General features: G+C 46.7%; 2 protein-coding genes across 4 annotated transcripts in view; both read left to right on the forward strand.

Moving 5' to 3' along the window:
* LOC137155169 (syntaxin-binding protein 4-like) overlaps positions 1-2,196 on the forward strand; it is a 119,689-nt gene extending 117,493 nt beyond the window's left edge. For all 3 annotated transcript variants that reach the window (XM_067551259.1, XM_067551260.1, XM_067551258.1), the window contains exon 22: positions 1,332-2,196. In XM_067551259.1, coding sequence (XP_067407360.1) covers positions 1,332-1,437 — 106 coding nt within the window. In that variant the 3' untranslated portion in view covers positions 1,438-2,196. The remainder of the gene's footprint in view (positions 1-1,331) is intronic.
* Positions 2,197-7,352: 5,156 nt separating this feature from the next.
* The window catches only part of SEC14L5 (SEC14 like lipid binding 5), a 57,325-nt gene continuing 50,362 nt past the window's right edge, over positions 7,353-14,315 (forward strand). Inside the window, exon 1 of the mRNA XM_067551261.1 lies at positions 7,353-7,438. The gene's annotated coding sequence lies outside the window, so the exon portion shown is untranslated. The remainder of the gene's footprint in view (positions 7,439-14,315) is intronic.

Below are 14,315 nucleotides of genomic sequence, written 5' to 3' on the forward strand. Positions count from 1 at the left end.
AAGTACCAGGTCTGCCTGGGCCTCTAATTTCTGTTTAGCTCTGCTGGAGGTATTCACACACGCCTCATCCTTCAGAAGGTCACAACCTACAGTTGTGATAGAGTGTTGATCATCTTTCTGATTAAAATGAGATTAAAAGGCAGCTTTTGAAAACATGGCTAAAATTAAACATAGCTCGTTATATATCCCTTTATCATTCTTATCCAAACAAGCAGCAACACCTCCTTCACCTTCCTGAAGCAGAATGTAATAGGCTCGCTCACTTATCCTGTGAAACGTATATCTGCTTCATCCAAATCTCTTCTCATCTCGTTCAGTCTGAAACACTAGATCGGCTTAATTACAATCCATTACAGCCTGTGCAGTAGTCAGCCTCCTGGATTTTATTTCCTATGTTTTGAGTATATTCCATATAAAAGTTATGTTCTAGGGAGCCAGTGGGCAGTGTAGCGATGTCAAGTCACTCGGCAAAGGGTGCTGGTATAGGGGTGGATGTAGTAAGTACGAGCAGAGAAACCATGCTCTAGAACAGGGATAGACATCAGGAGGTCCATGGACTGGTACAGATGTGGCAATAAAGAAAACACAGAAACAGCAGAGGTGAGAGGGGCCATATTTCTTCTTCCCTACTATAGAGACCCACACTTGAGAGAATGCTGATGTCACTGAAATGAGTTCCTTCTGAGGCAGCCCATTTGTCTTGCAGGAGAGTTCCTGACCAACAGGGCAAATTCTAGTGCCAGTTCCTGTTGTGTTTTTGTAGCCTGCCTTCCTTCAGGGCAGGTAGGATGTTCTGGCTCCAGGACTTGTCTGACATCTTCTAGGTTCTTCAAAATTAAAAGAGCTCTGCTGAGGGTGTGAATGTTACTTGCGCCAAGAACTACATATATAAACACACATCAAGTAATTCTGATGCACTCCGGCTATTGCTGAGCTGAGTATGATCAACATGGGTTGTATTTAGGTTCCGATTCCACAAATCACTTACACTCTTCAGTGGGAATATTCTCATGTTTAAAATTAAGCATGTGCTTATGAACTTTGCTGAATTAGGGCCTTATTTTTGAGACATTTATAATATGTGCTTCACTGTCTTAAGAGCTGGCCATCGTAATTGCATGCTAAAAATCTCTGAGCACATCTGTTCAGGGTGTGCAAAACAGATGCACTGGCAAATTTTACAGGGGAATTAAATAGCCATGCAGAACATGTGACCATTATATTTTTCATAAAACATCCTTTCTTTAATCCAGAATTCTGTTTTTATACTGTATAATACTGGTTTTGTACTCTTCTCCCCTCCCTTTGTAAAATCTGATTTCTATTTCCAGCCATCTTCACCAGAAAACTATGTGGCCCCCTCCACCGAGCCATAGCAAGAGTGATGAGCCACAGCCACGAAGCCCAACCAAGGAACTGCCTGAGAAGCCTACATAAATCTCCTGAGATGCACTCGTATGCATAAACCATGTATATTCATAATATAGCTGCTCTGCTGGGAGACGGACAGGATGCAAAATGGATGGTTCAATTTCCAGGAAGAACAGAGATCCATGAATTTTCTGCTGAGACACTGATTCTTCTGACTAGCCACCCAAGACTTAAGCAGCAAACCCACCCATGTGGCTACCTCTGAATTATTTTAGAAGGCTGTTCCTTCTTGGTTCTGCAGATTTATAGACAACAGGAAAGGTATCACTGAAGGGATTTGAATGCATGGACCCCACAGGCAGCCTTTACAGCTGGTGTTCTACACAGTAAGAGGAGCATGGACTAACCACTGAAGGACACGTGGACCCTGAAAGGATTCCTTTTGGGATTTCATATGGGAAAAACCAAAGTAAGCTTAGTGGACTGTAGTGAAACCAACATACTCTGTAGTGTCTATAGCTGTCTTGGGATACATATCGTGTGTTTTTGTAAAGCTTATCCCAGTTGCAATGCTTGAAGTGGAAAGAAGAAGCCCAGATAGTCATGTGGAGAAAAAGCCTGGAGACAGCCGTCCAGTGTCAGCTCACGGGCACTGCATTATTGTGCTAAGCACAGAAAGGACACCATGGATTATGCTTCAGTAAAGGTGTCATGTAACATTTGGAAACTAGACCCATGTGGCTCGAGATTTTATGTGGTTAGAAATGAACATGGTAGAGATCTGATAAGAAAACAGTCTGGCAAATAAAATGAAAACACTGCTTACAGGGCATTTGATTTCTGAGCTGGTAAAGTTTGGAGTTGGTTGGTTGTGAGTCTCTGGGATGAGTTTAATCTGCTTGGGCCAGCTGCTTCTTAGCCTATTTTTTCCCTTATGTATTACAGATGTTGGCAACTAGTAGCAAGTTGTACTGAGACATCACTTTATAAGGGGGCATGTTCTAGCTTTTATCCAGGAACTTTTGAGCATCGCTTCAAGCTTCCTCTTCAGGACTTGAAACCACACAGGCCCCACATGTTGTAAAAGGCAGTGCTGTGCATAATAACAACACCCTGTAGACACTTTTTGTGACTTTTTGTCCAAAAGGATCCTAAAGCACTTTACAAACAATATGCATACAGAAATTACTTCACCACTAAAATGCAGCCAGCTCAGGAGGGGAGGACAGCAGCCAAGTAAACAACCAGCATGCTGTAAGAGATGGGGGAATTTCGATTAAATGACCTATTAGATCCTTTCAATCTCTAGTACCTGGGATGCTCTCCCCATGGTAAGGTGAGTTTCATATTAATAAAAATGATGAATTGTACAAATATATCACACTGCATGATGACCTGGGCAAAGAAAACATGGCAAAGCAGAGTGGTGCATGAAAAGTATTGTGTGACCTAACCAAATAAGTGGAGAGGGAAGGAAATAGACACTAACTTTGTACAATTAATTTCCCCCACCCGTTATCCATAAAAATGTAAGACTATAGCTACAGCCCTCTGGCCATCCACTTTCTACAAGGAGAATAGTCTTTCAGTGAAGACTCTAGAGGATTCTATACTCTCAGCATTTCAGCAATCTGTTTGGGAAAAGAAATCCTCCAGGTTTCTGTACCCAGACACTCAGGAAGACTTACACGCTTTTCAAAAGAGTCCATTTTTTACCCTGACCCCATTGTTTTCTGACAGCATCTCATGGAACAAGTCATGTCCCTTTTGAGACTGCTTCAAGCAGTCTCCTATTAATAGCATTGTTACTAGTCACTACCCTTTGAGAGAAATGTTGAAAGCTAAGATCTGAGAAGGATAATGCTCCCCGAATTGATGTAGATTTTTGCTAGGATAACAAAATTGTTGTCGTGCCTTATTCTTAAGTATATGGTATTAGGTTGAAGGCAGAAAACAGAGCAGAAACACTGACATCTTTCCACAGCAACCAAGAGACACAATGGGGAAGGCAGAAACAAATAGCATGTGCATAGAAGCCAATTGAAAAGGCACCTACTGAAATGCATCTCATTTATACAGAGCCTATGCTCCCATAAAATGCCTAATTCTGCCTTCAGTTGCAATCGGTGTGACATTATTGTAGGTTTCTCTGTAAAACTTATTGTAATATCTAAATGATATATTAGTGTCAGTGAGTGTTACGTCCGTATAACTAGGGCCCCAAAATGTTCTAAGGGAAATGAGGAGGAGCATTTATGATAAAGATGAGGAAGCCCTATAATGCTTTAGACTACAGCCTGCAGTTACAATTAGTGAAAAATAACAAGGGTTAGATCCTCCACTATAGGGGAGCCCATAGAGTCCCATTAAAGTAATTAGTACATAATCCTAGACTGCATTCAGTGCACTGCGACCATATAAATTTGCAATCACACACACAAACAAAATCAAAATGGCTGGAGTTTGGTTTAGAAGGCTGTGGGTTTGACTCTCTGGTTTGGTGTTTTTACTCACTATATCTGTGCATTTTTCCTTAAGTGCAGAAAATTCAGTTCTTGCTACTTATTTGTTTTTGTTTTGTTTTTCCTAATGAACAAAACAAAAAATATGTGCCAAAATATTTAACAGCTTCAACAGAGGAGGCTGTACAGCCCCGTACCAATGGCAAAATCTTGAAGGGTCAATAGTGGTGTAGATGTGTGGTGAAGAACCACTGATACAATATTTTGTGATGGGTTAGGAAAAGCTGTTGCATGAGGGATAATGTGGGTGAGCAGCTGGTGCTTTGAGTAGTACATGGGGACTCGAAATCTGGGTTCTCTTCCCAGCTGTGTCACGGGCTCGCTCTTTTACCATGAGAAATTCACTTTACCCCTTTTTGCCTCAGTTTCTACATCTGTAAAATGGGGATAATTACGCTGACCTTGTTGTGAAGCTACATCATCAGCGTTTGCAAAGCGCAATAAGTGGGTTGGAGATTCTAGTGCAAGAGGCTCTAGAAAGGGGCATTATAATGATTATTTTATATTTTCTTTATAGGAATCCCCCAAAACAAATCATATCAGGCACATTCCTAATCAGGAAAGCTTTTGCATACCCCAAAGCCCAGTGAAGCTGATTGCTGCCTTTTGTTAAATGAAGCTAGATTAAAAATTAGAAAGTTTCATCCCCAAGCTAAAAACTGTCCCTGAAAGATACTTGGGAGTCAGTGGACATTTCTGAGCCTCATGGTGCTGGCTGATGTTGTGCTGTAAAGTGCTGGACACTGAGTGACATGGGCTGGATGGAAGCCCAGTACTGGAGAATGGAAACTCGTTTCCAACCTGCTTTAAATACGGCTTTAACAACTAGGTGAACTTTGCAGTTTAATATTTAAAGAGGCTCTTTAATGTTTAAACAGTAGTGATTTTCTCTGGATCATCATTAAACGCATGTGAAAGGAGGATGGAAAAGGGCTTAGTCTGACAATACCGATGACGTTGACACAGTGTTACTTCAGCAATCCTGGGACCAACTGACTTACACAGGACTCTGAAATGCAAAGTCTAACCAAAAACTTACAGGACAGGTTACAGAATTTCCATGCTGCTGCTTCTTTCTAGATACATCCTTGATGCTCTCTGTTTCCCTGAGTATCCCCTGGAACAGACACTTAGGATGTGTCCATACTACAGTTCACAACCCGTGGCTGGCCCAAGTCGGTCTGTGTCAGCTGACTTGGCTAAGGCTAATGGGCTGTTAGTTTTATTGCAGCAGAGACATTCTGCCTCAAGCTTGAAGTTTTGAACAATAGGGGAAAAAGGGTTGAATGGAAACTACAGGGCAGCATTAACTCCTGGTGAATGCTATAATAATATGATCTTCCATTACTAGACCCAGTCAGGACTTATTGCACTGACAAGCTGCTTTTGGGGGGACAGCAGCTTTTTTTGGATCACTCTTGTGAGCTGTGCAGCAGAGTTGCTATGTTACTGGGACAAGAGTCTAACTTCTGGTAAAACGATGGAGCTCTAGGAGTGGAAAAAAGTGATGCCCAGATTACATAACATGCAGGGTACGAGAGCCTGTCTTTTTCTACAGTTATTCAAATAGCAAGCAGAAAGTGTGAGGAGATGCCCTTTCAGCAGGAGTGGGGGCTGGAATCCAGCAGGTCCCATGAGAGCTGGGAATAATGGAGGCCCTGTGAGAGGAGAAGGAAGGGAATGCTGGAGTTAAGCGGTTTCATGGCAGATGGGAGTGACAGTCGGGAGGCCCCTTTACATGAAGAAGAACTAGAGCTGTGAGCACAGTAGATTTTTCAGTTGACTGGCAATTCCAAAAATGGAAGAAATAGTTTTAGGTTGACCCAAAGCAAAATGTTTCAGAGTTTTCAGTAACAAAAAAAAAAAAAAAAATTTTTTTTGAAGTTTTGGATCAAAAGAAATGTTTTTATTTCAATCCTTATTCCCAGTGCAAGGTCCCATACCCCAGTCCTCTCAGCCCCATGCAGCTCTGGGTGATGTTGATACTGGGTCCAGCTTCAGTTTCTCTTTCTCAGGTGATTCCTGGCTGGGGTGGCTCTGGTTGGCTGCTCTGTCATCCCAGGCTTTGGGCTGGTTCTCAGCTGCCTGCTCACTCATGGCTGGAGCTTTAGCCCCACACACATCCTGTCATTCTCCCTCACTCCACTCCCCTGGAGCAAACAGCACTTCCTCTGCCTCAGGACAAGGTTTGAATGGGGCCGTGCTGTCTAAACCCCAAGGGGGTTACATTTATTTCTCTCGTGTTTTCCCTTAGCAGTCTTACATATGTATATAAAAGATAATGCGGTAAGACCTAGGCCTGCAGATGTAGTCATACTTGCTGTTAGCGCCTGTACATACACTCCTCAGCCTTAGTAGCGGGTGCAGCATTAGGCCACAGGAGTCAAAACTTAATTCTGGAGGGAGTGGAGCTGTTAGGTGGGGCTGTAGGCTAGAGCAGGACTTCAGGCACTAGGGGCAGCTGTTTGGTGGAGCTTGATGAAGGTGAGGGGTTGTGTGGCACACAGGGGAGGAGGGTGGCAGTAGGGCTAGGGCTGCAGGTTTCTTACAGGGGGACAAAAGTCACGCATAGTGTGATTTTTCTATTTGTTGCGATGCTTTGTCCTGGCTGTGATTGTCCCATATAGTGGTTGGTGCGGCATCAGCCCAGTACAGAGGGGAGGAGATGGAGGGAAGCTGAAGAGCAAGCCTACCCGACCTCTGGGAGGAGGCCAGCTCCTAGGGGTAGGGGCTGGAGAACAAACCCCTGTTGCACTTACCCTGCAGTACAGGTCCTGTCCCATGGGGCTGGGCCCGGCACCCAGCTCCTAGCATGACAATCTGGTGTGCAGGGCTGCAGTACCGCACTGCTGCTCAGATTAGCCTTCCTCCTACCCACCTGTCATGGACAGAGCTGTAGGAGCCGCTGCTGCCTGAGGCGGATGCAAGGTGAGCTTGTCCTCCAGCCCCCCACTCACCCCTCCCATCTCACCGGCCAGGAATAGGGTTGTGGGGCTGGCATGGAGGATGCAGTTGCTGTGGGTGGGCAGTGCCTCTCTGCAGGGCCAGTGGGGGTGGTGGTTTTTATTTAAAAAAAAAAAAAAAAAAAAAAAAAGCAGGGAGCAATCATGGTACCGGTAGTAACCTTGCATCTCTGGTGCACTTACAGCTAGGTGCCTTATTATTGTTTTAAAAATGTGACAGATCTGCAGCCCTAACTACAGGGCTCTGGGTAATGGGTGGGGCTGTATGACAGTGGGCGGGGGCTTTGTGATGTAGTGGGCGGGGCTTTGTGACAGTGGGCGGGGCTTTGTGACAGTGGGCGGGTCACTGCAGTGAGGGGGGCTGTGTGGCAGTGGGCGGGGCTGTGTGCAGCGAGGGGGCCTGTGCGGCACAGCAGTGGGCGGGGCGCTGGCGGCGCGGCGATTGAAGGGCTGCTGGCGGCTGCCGCCGCGGAGCGGTGACCGGCCGGGAGAACAGCCGCGGGGCTGCAGGGGGCCGGGCCGGGCCGCTGCCACCGCCACCGCGATGGATCCGCTCCGGCTGTTCCGCGACGCTGTGTGACGGTGAGTGCTGCACAGCGGGGCCGCCCCCCGCAGCTCCCTCTGCCCGACCCCGGCCCGGCCCGGCGCATCCTCCGAGCCGCTTCCCCCGCTTTTCCCTCCCCGCCCTCTGGGCTTTGCCCGCGGGCCCGCCCCGGCTCTAGTGCACCCCGTGGGGACCACGGGGCTCCGCTTCCCTCCGTGCTTGGCTCTTTCTGCCCCGGGTCCCCTCCACCCTCGCTGCCTCGCTGCTGTGCCTCCGTCCTGACCCACCGCGCCCGCAGCCCCAATGGTGCCCCCCAGCCCTCCCCTGCGGCGCCCGGGGCCGCGAGCTGCCCCCCCCCCAGACCCCGGGAGCGGGGTGCACGCGGGATGGGGGGTCGGGCCGAGGCCGAGGGGCAGCGCGCTGCTGAGACACCCAGCTCCCGGTTCCTGCGCCAGGGAGAGGCGCTGGGTTGGGTTGGGGACGGTCTGGTCCCGTCCCGACTGGGCTGCTGCTGGCCCTAGACCATGCTGGCTCACCTCTGAACCGCCTCCAGCCTCCGCTTCCTGGGTGAGGGGCCAGGGGTGGGTGCCTTCCCCCAGGCAGCTCCAGTGCCAGCCTTCCTGGCTGCTCGGCGCTTTGCCCGGCAGAGGCACGGTATTGATTTGACTCTGGGCAATTTGGCTGCTGTCCGCAGGGCTCTAAACAGCCCTGGTAAAACTGGAGAGACAGGGCTGCTGCTGTAATAGCTTTTATTGGACCTTCCCTTGGCGAGAGAGACAAGCTTTGGAGCCACACACAACTCTCCCTTAGGTCCCTTAACTTAACCTAGCTGCTGCTCTCTGGTGAGCCCTGCGCAGCAGGTTTGACACTGGAGCAACCTGTCTGCAGCCTCAGGAAGACAGCACTTCTGTGGGTCCCACCAGGCAGCTTTTCTTTGCAACCATGAAGGCTGGAAACTTATTTTCCCCTGTGTTCAGTTATGGGCCTTCACACAGCTCTGCTGATACTCCTCAAGTTGGCCTGCAGCCCCGTGTACGAATCTTGATTTGGGCTCACACGTAACTCTGCTAATGTACCTGAATGCTGGCCTATATCACCTTTTCCACTCAACTCCTCTAGTGTGGGACTCCACACGGCCCTCCCACTGCACTTAGATCCTGAACTGTGACAATCCCTGCTGGTCCAGTGTTGTCCCACGCCCTTCCAGACCTGTAACACAGTGTTACCAAAAACCATGTCCTTTCCTTGGTGGAAACAATGGATGGGGGCAAACTGTTGTGTGATGTGGAAGAAGTTGATGGTCTATCCTCACTTGAACCAACTGGGATTTTTCTGCCAATTAGATGCTCAAAACTGTCACAGTAAGGCTGTGTCTACAGTAGAGTAGCTTAGAAGAAAATCCCCACTGCATCAGCTGCATGGTGGCAGCCCTATGACAAGACTCCCTGTGAGTGTTCCTGTTGGGTACTGCGACGGGTATAACTCACCGTCTGATAGGGCTCTCCTGATGCAGCTGAACAAGCAGTAGCACAAGTGAGATTTTTTTTCTTTAAACTTGCCTGGCACAGGCCCTACCTCTGTGGGTAGGAGAGTGGGCCTATGCTGATGAGTACAGCTCAGGGAAGGGGCTTGTGGGTGGAATGGAGGAGACATCATGAAATGTCAGTCATGCTGATGGGAGAAATTGGAGAAGAACTTAGTCAGGAGCCTCTGGGGAGCAGAGAGAGGAGTTAAGCTGTTGGAGTGGTGATGAGTAACTGACAAGCCTGAAAACTTCTCTTCTATCTTGCAGCAAACCACTTTACACTGTAAAATTCATTTAGAAAAAAACAGACTAAGTGCTTGTTGCCTTCCATTTCTGGTTCCCATATCAAACTTCTCTTGCCTTCTGGTTGTTCCTCTAAAAGCTTGAAAATAACTCTTTTCCCTTAGCAGTCTTATCCTTTCAAATTCTCTTCCCTTCTGCCTTCTCTTTAGCACTGATATCATTAAACCCTTTTCTATATAGGTTCTTATTCTGCGCTCATCACCACGGTATCTGAATATTTCCCACTAGTGTATTAAGCAACATGACTAACATCTTTCGCGTGGTGTTTGTGTTCTCATCCTCTTGCCATGTCCAATTGTATGTTTGTTCAGTGGTGTGTTTTGATAGGGTTTCTGTGATAGTCTGTAACCTTATCTTCACCCTTTTTACAAAATCCATTATATTTTTGTAAAAAAGGTATCATTGGAAAACTCATAATTTGCTGATCATTATTGTCCTGGTAAAATGTTTGTCAACATGTAAGATTCTGCTATGTGACATTACTGACACATGTTCCAAGTTTAGAAAAGCAGGCATAAACCAGCTCCTCAAAGACAAAAGGCAAACTGATGATGCCTCAGCCCAGGTATCAAGAAAATCAAATGGACTAGCTAGCATCTGGTTAAGCAGCCACTCTGGCAGCGAAAAGGGTGTGAGTGAGAAATTTACATCTTGGCATAGAAACAGCTGGAGGTTCCTCTCTCCACAGACTTTGTTTCCTGACCCTCAGCTGGAGATGATTTTCAAAGAAAAAGAGAACTATAAGAAAGGGGAACAGATGTCCCAAAATACTCTTCCCTTTCTCTCTACTCATGGCATCAATAACCCCTGCAGGACAAGGAAATTAACAATGAACAGGGGGAGGGGTCATGGCTGAAAGAATTCCAGGCAGTAAGACTGTGAAAGCATGTGGTGCGAGAGAGCTTTGCTTTGATTCATTTATCTTGTTAAATTAGATATTAATGGTCTTTTACCTTTTATTTTCTTCCAGTCAATTCTGACCCTTATGGTGCTTTACTTGTAATAACTTAATTTCTGTAGTTAGTAAACTTGTTTTACAGTTTTAACCAAACCAGTGTGTGTTTGGATCGATGTGTTTGGGATAACAGGATTGGTGCACATCATTTTCTATTAATGAAATGACTGACTTCTTTATATGTGCTTGTGTTGTTCAGGACCAGGAGAGTGCAGGGCAGTACAAGATGCACATTTCTGGGGGAAAGTCTGGGACTGGGACTTGGCTGGTGTTGCTCTGCGGTGCAATTCTTGGGCGGCTGGCAATTGCGCTCATACAGTATAGCTGGGAGTGATTTACACGCTGGAGGCTGTGTGTGGGCAATCGAGGAGTGGCTGTTGTCACAATGAAACAGTGTAAAAGGCACCCCAGGTTGGAGAATTGAGGGGGGACAGGCATTCGGCAGTCCAGCTTGTACCTTGAGTAATGTTGCAGTTTCTTTGGTTTGGGGGATTTTTTGTATTGTGTACATGTTGCACTGTGTTTTTATATTAGAGAAGGCAATACTGAAGACGTGTGCCTTGCATTTAAATGTAATATGGAATTCAGTGGATGGAATGCTAAGCTCTGGTTTTGTGTGGGTCTTACTAAATGGTCTTTTAAAATAGATCTCTTTAAACAAAGAACTCGATGTGGGCAGCCAGCACTTCTGAAACAACTCCATTTGATGTCACTGAGAAGTGTAGGTCACTGAAAGAAGTCCCAAATGTTTCTAACCTTAAAGGCTGGCCCCGGCAACATACTATAAACATACTAATGTACTTGGCTCGGCTTCTGTCTGAACCTTGACTGGCTTTAATGCAGGGTTAAATCAGGCCGGGGCTGTTCTCTGGGTCGGCATACTGCCTGTAACATGCTGGTAACATACATTATATCTATGACTTGTGAACCAATAGGAACATCTGTGTCTATCATGAAACCATTTGAAGATAATACAATGGTGAACCTTGCTCAAAGCTCAAATTCAGTCCCTGCTCCACCAATGCTGTGCCTTTGAATAGGAAGTGCTGGCATAACAGCCCTGCTGGTGTGGTAGTTCTTCTTAGTGCACCAGTTGCTGCCTATGTAGCCTGTCAGTTCCACTCTATGAACTCCACTACCCCAGGGCCAAGTTTGTTTGAAGCCACTTAGCTGTACAAATAGCACCACACGCCCCATGGCACTCAGTTGTCTCGTCTGGCCTGTGATCAACTTCATCTTCGTTCATCTGCTAGCATGTCTAGTATTTCCTAGAAGCCTGCTGCCAGCTGGCCTGAGGCTGATGTGCTGGTGGTCATCTGGGGAGATGAGAACCAGTGTAAGGAACACTCGGCTGTGTAAATGGGGATCCATGCAACTAGCAGAGAGAAGGCTTTACTCAGAACAGCAAGCAGTGCTGGGAAAAGATTGAATATTGGAACTGGAATTCCTTCCAGGAAAGCCGGGGACAACAAAAGTAAGTCCAGCTTTGTATATAAAATGTATGTTCTCTAAGCAGGACTGAATTGTTGGACCTTGCCCTTCCATGCAGCCTCCTGTGCTACTGGCTAACTTGGAGACTACTTGCAATGCAGTGCTTTGTGAATGCCACCTTTTGAACCAGGTGCAGAAGAATGGGGAGCTGGCGTGGGAGATGCCAGCCTGGGAGATATTGCCAGGATCTCTGTGGGAAATCCCACGATCCAGACACAGCCTGGAAATGGCAACCAAGTCAGTTACACAAGAGGAGAAACCTAGCCAGCTGTACAGCTTTGCCTTGTATTAGGTATCCACAGGGGCTGATCTTGAGGCCTTATGGAATTTTTTTCTCTGGGTTGTTATTAACGTGGCCCACTCCTCTTCTGATAACTGTTAAAGCTTCACAAGTGGCTGGAAGTGTTTGCTTCTCCCTTACTCTACTAGTTTCCACCACTCCACTTTTATTGCATCCCTTGGTATTCCACTGAATGAATGAGATATTGTTAGGTTAATAACCCTGCCGTTTATTTTTCATTGCAGTGGCCATATTGCTCAGTAGACATAGAGGCAGGTGGATAGGATCCACTGTGGTGGAATGATTGGTGGATCTGAGATCCTGGAAAAAGAGAGGCTGGGAAGTCCTATTGCTTGTCATCAAGAGAGATGGAAAAGGGGTTCTGATCAAATCTTCTGGTTTGAGATGAGGATGAGATTCACTTCTGGAGGACAGAAGAGCTTCAGGAGGAGATTCCAGAATCTCCAGAATGAGAGGAAGGAGATACTTAAGAACAGATGGTTCCAGTGAGCGAATTTGAGGTCAAGAAAACATGACAGCACAGTTGATCCAGCAACTGGCCCCTGCCCACTACAAAAGTGTTAATCGGGACAGCACTAGCATTGCTCTTCCAGCAACCTGCTCCAGCTCCCACACCTGTTTTCCAGACATTCCCCACTTCTGCATGAATGGGGCAAAGAAAGTGAGAACCGCAAATATGCATTTTTCTGTAAAATACTATTGTTTCAGTTACTGTAAATACTAGTCTGGTTTGATACTGCATTGCGTGTCTGCCTGTGTAATACAGTAAACTCCAGACAAAATCAGACTAGAATATCTTTAGTAGTACTCTTTAACAGCCATTGATCAACAGTTCTGTCCTCCAATGTTCCTCCAACTCTAATCCAAATTGCTGCTAAACAATGAGAAATTACACTTGGAATGGTTTTCTGCAGTTATCCTACCCCAGTACTTTTGAAATCCTACCCATAAGTAAGTGCTGCAGTAAAGTGCATAAGTGAGTTGGGAGACAAGTCCCATAAACTTCTTAGTTGCACTTATGCTCTTACATTATTGTGGTACTTGTGAAATCTCCATTCTCTACTTCCATACATCTGGCTACACTTCATTAAATCTTTTTACTTATACAACGATAAAAGAAAAAACCATCATGGGAATAATAAAAATGTGTAAGCTGGATGTTAGCATCTGATTTAGAATCAGACATACAGGTTCTTCCTCTTGTTCTCCCACCATCTATATAGCAATGAGTATGGAATATTTCTCATTTGAACAGCTTGCTGCCTGCAGGGGCAGGCTAGGCTAATCAGGGACAGCCCTAGGCGCAATAGCTTGCCGTTCTGTGCACAGGTGACTTCTTGCCCTGCTGCTTACTCACTTCCCTGCTTATTAAAGACCCCCTTTTCTTTTGGTGGTGGTGGTTCAAATTACAGCAGGCAGATCTACTTGCTGCATTAGTTACTAAACTGTTGTTGTGGGTTACAACCTCGCCATCTTCAGTCCAGCACCATGTTGTACACCCGGAATCTGTAGGTGATTCACCCCCTCTAGGGCAGTGGTTCTCAAACTTTTTTTGTATGGGTGACGCCTTTCACACAAGCAAGCTTCTGAGTGTGATCCCCCCTGATCCCTGTGGGTTCCCTACTTCCCCTTTATCCCTAACCCTTGCACCCCACTCCTGCACCCAGCCGGGAAAACTGACCTGCACGCACGGAGCAGCTGGTGTTGCTGCTTGCCCTCCCCTTGAACACTGCTTCTTAGGCTCTACGCACCCCTAGGGGGCTGTGAGGTGGGGAGAGCAAGAAGCAATACCAGGGCTTCTGCATCCAGGTCACTTTCCCTGCCTGGACTGCATAAGGGGGAACAGTATCTCTATCACCGCTCCTCCTTCCCCCCCATCTTCCTCTGACGGAAGGAAGCAGGGAGGCTCACAGTCCCCTCCTTGCTGGGGTTGGGGCTCACAGCTCGCAACCCTCACATAACCATGTTGTGACCCCCTGAGGTGACCCTGGGTTGAGAACCAGTGATTTAGGGTTTGTGTCATTTGGGAATGACTTCATGAGTCATGGCAAAAGCGGGTAGGCAGGCTGACCTAGAATCACATGAGAGATGGGGACTTGGTTAATGTTCCTCCGTGGGAATAGAGTCCCTTTTCCTCAGCCATGAATTTCTGATTACAAGTTGGCAGTGGGCACTTTACTGGGCCATTCTCTACACAGCTAGGCCCTTACCCTGGTGATCCATTAAGACTTGCACCACTACTGAGGAGTATCCACTGGTTAATATATGCCTAGCCTTGGAGAGGGGCCCAGAGTGGACCTCTGAGTTCCATCAATAGCTCCTGCACAGTTTGGGAAATCT

This window comes from Emydura macquarii, unplaced genomic scaffold, assembly GCF_026122565.2.
Source record: "Emydura macquarii macquarii isolate MOO-44397 ecotype Brisbane River unplaced genomic scaffold, CSIRO-AGI_Emac_v2 contig_1348, whole genome shotgun sequence".
NCBI lineage: Eukaryota > Metazoa > Chordata > Testudines > Chelidae > Emydura > Emydura macquarii.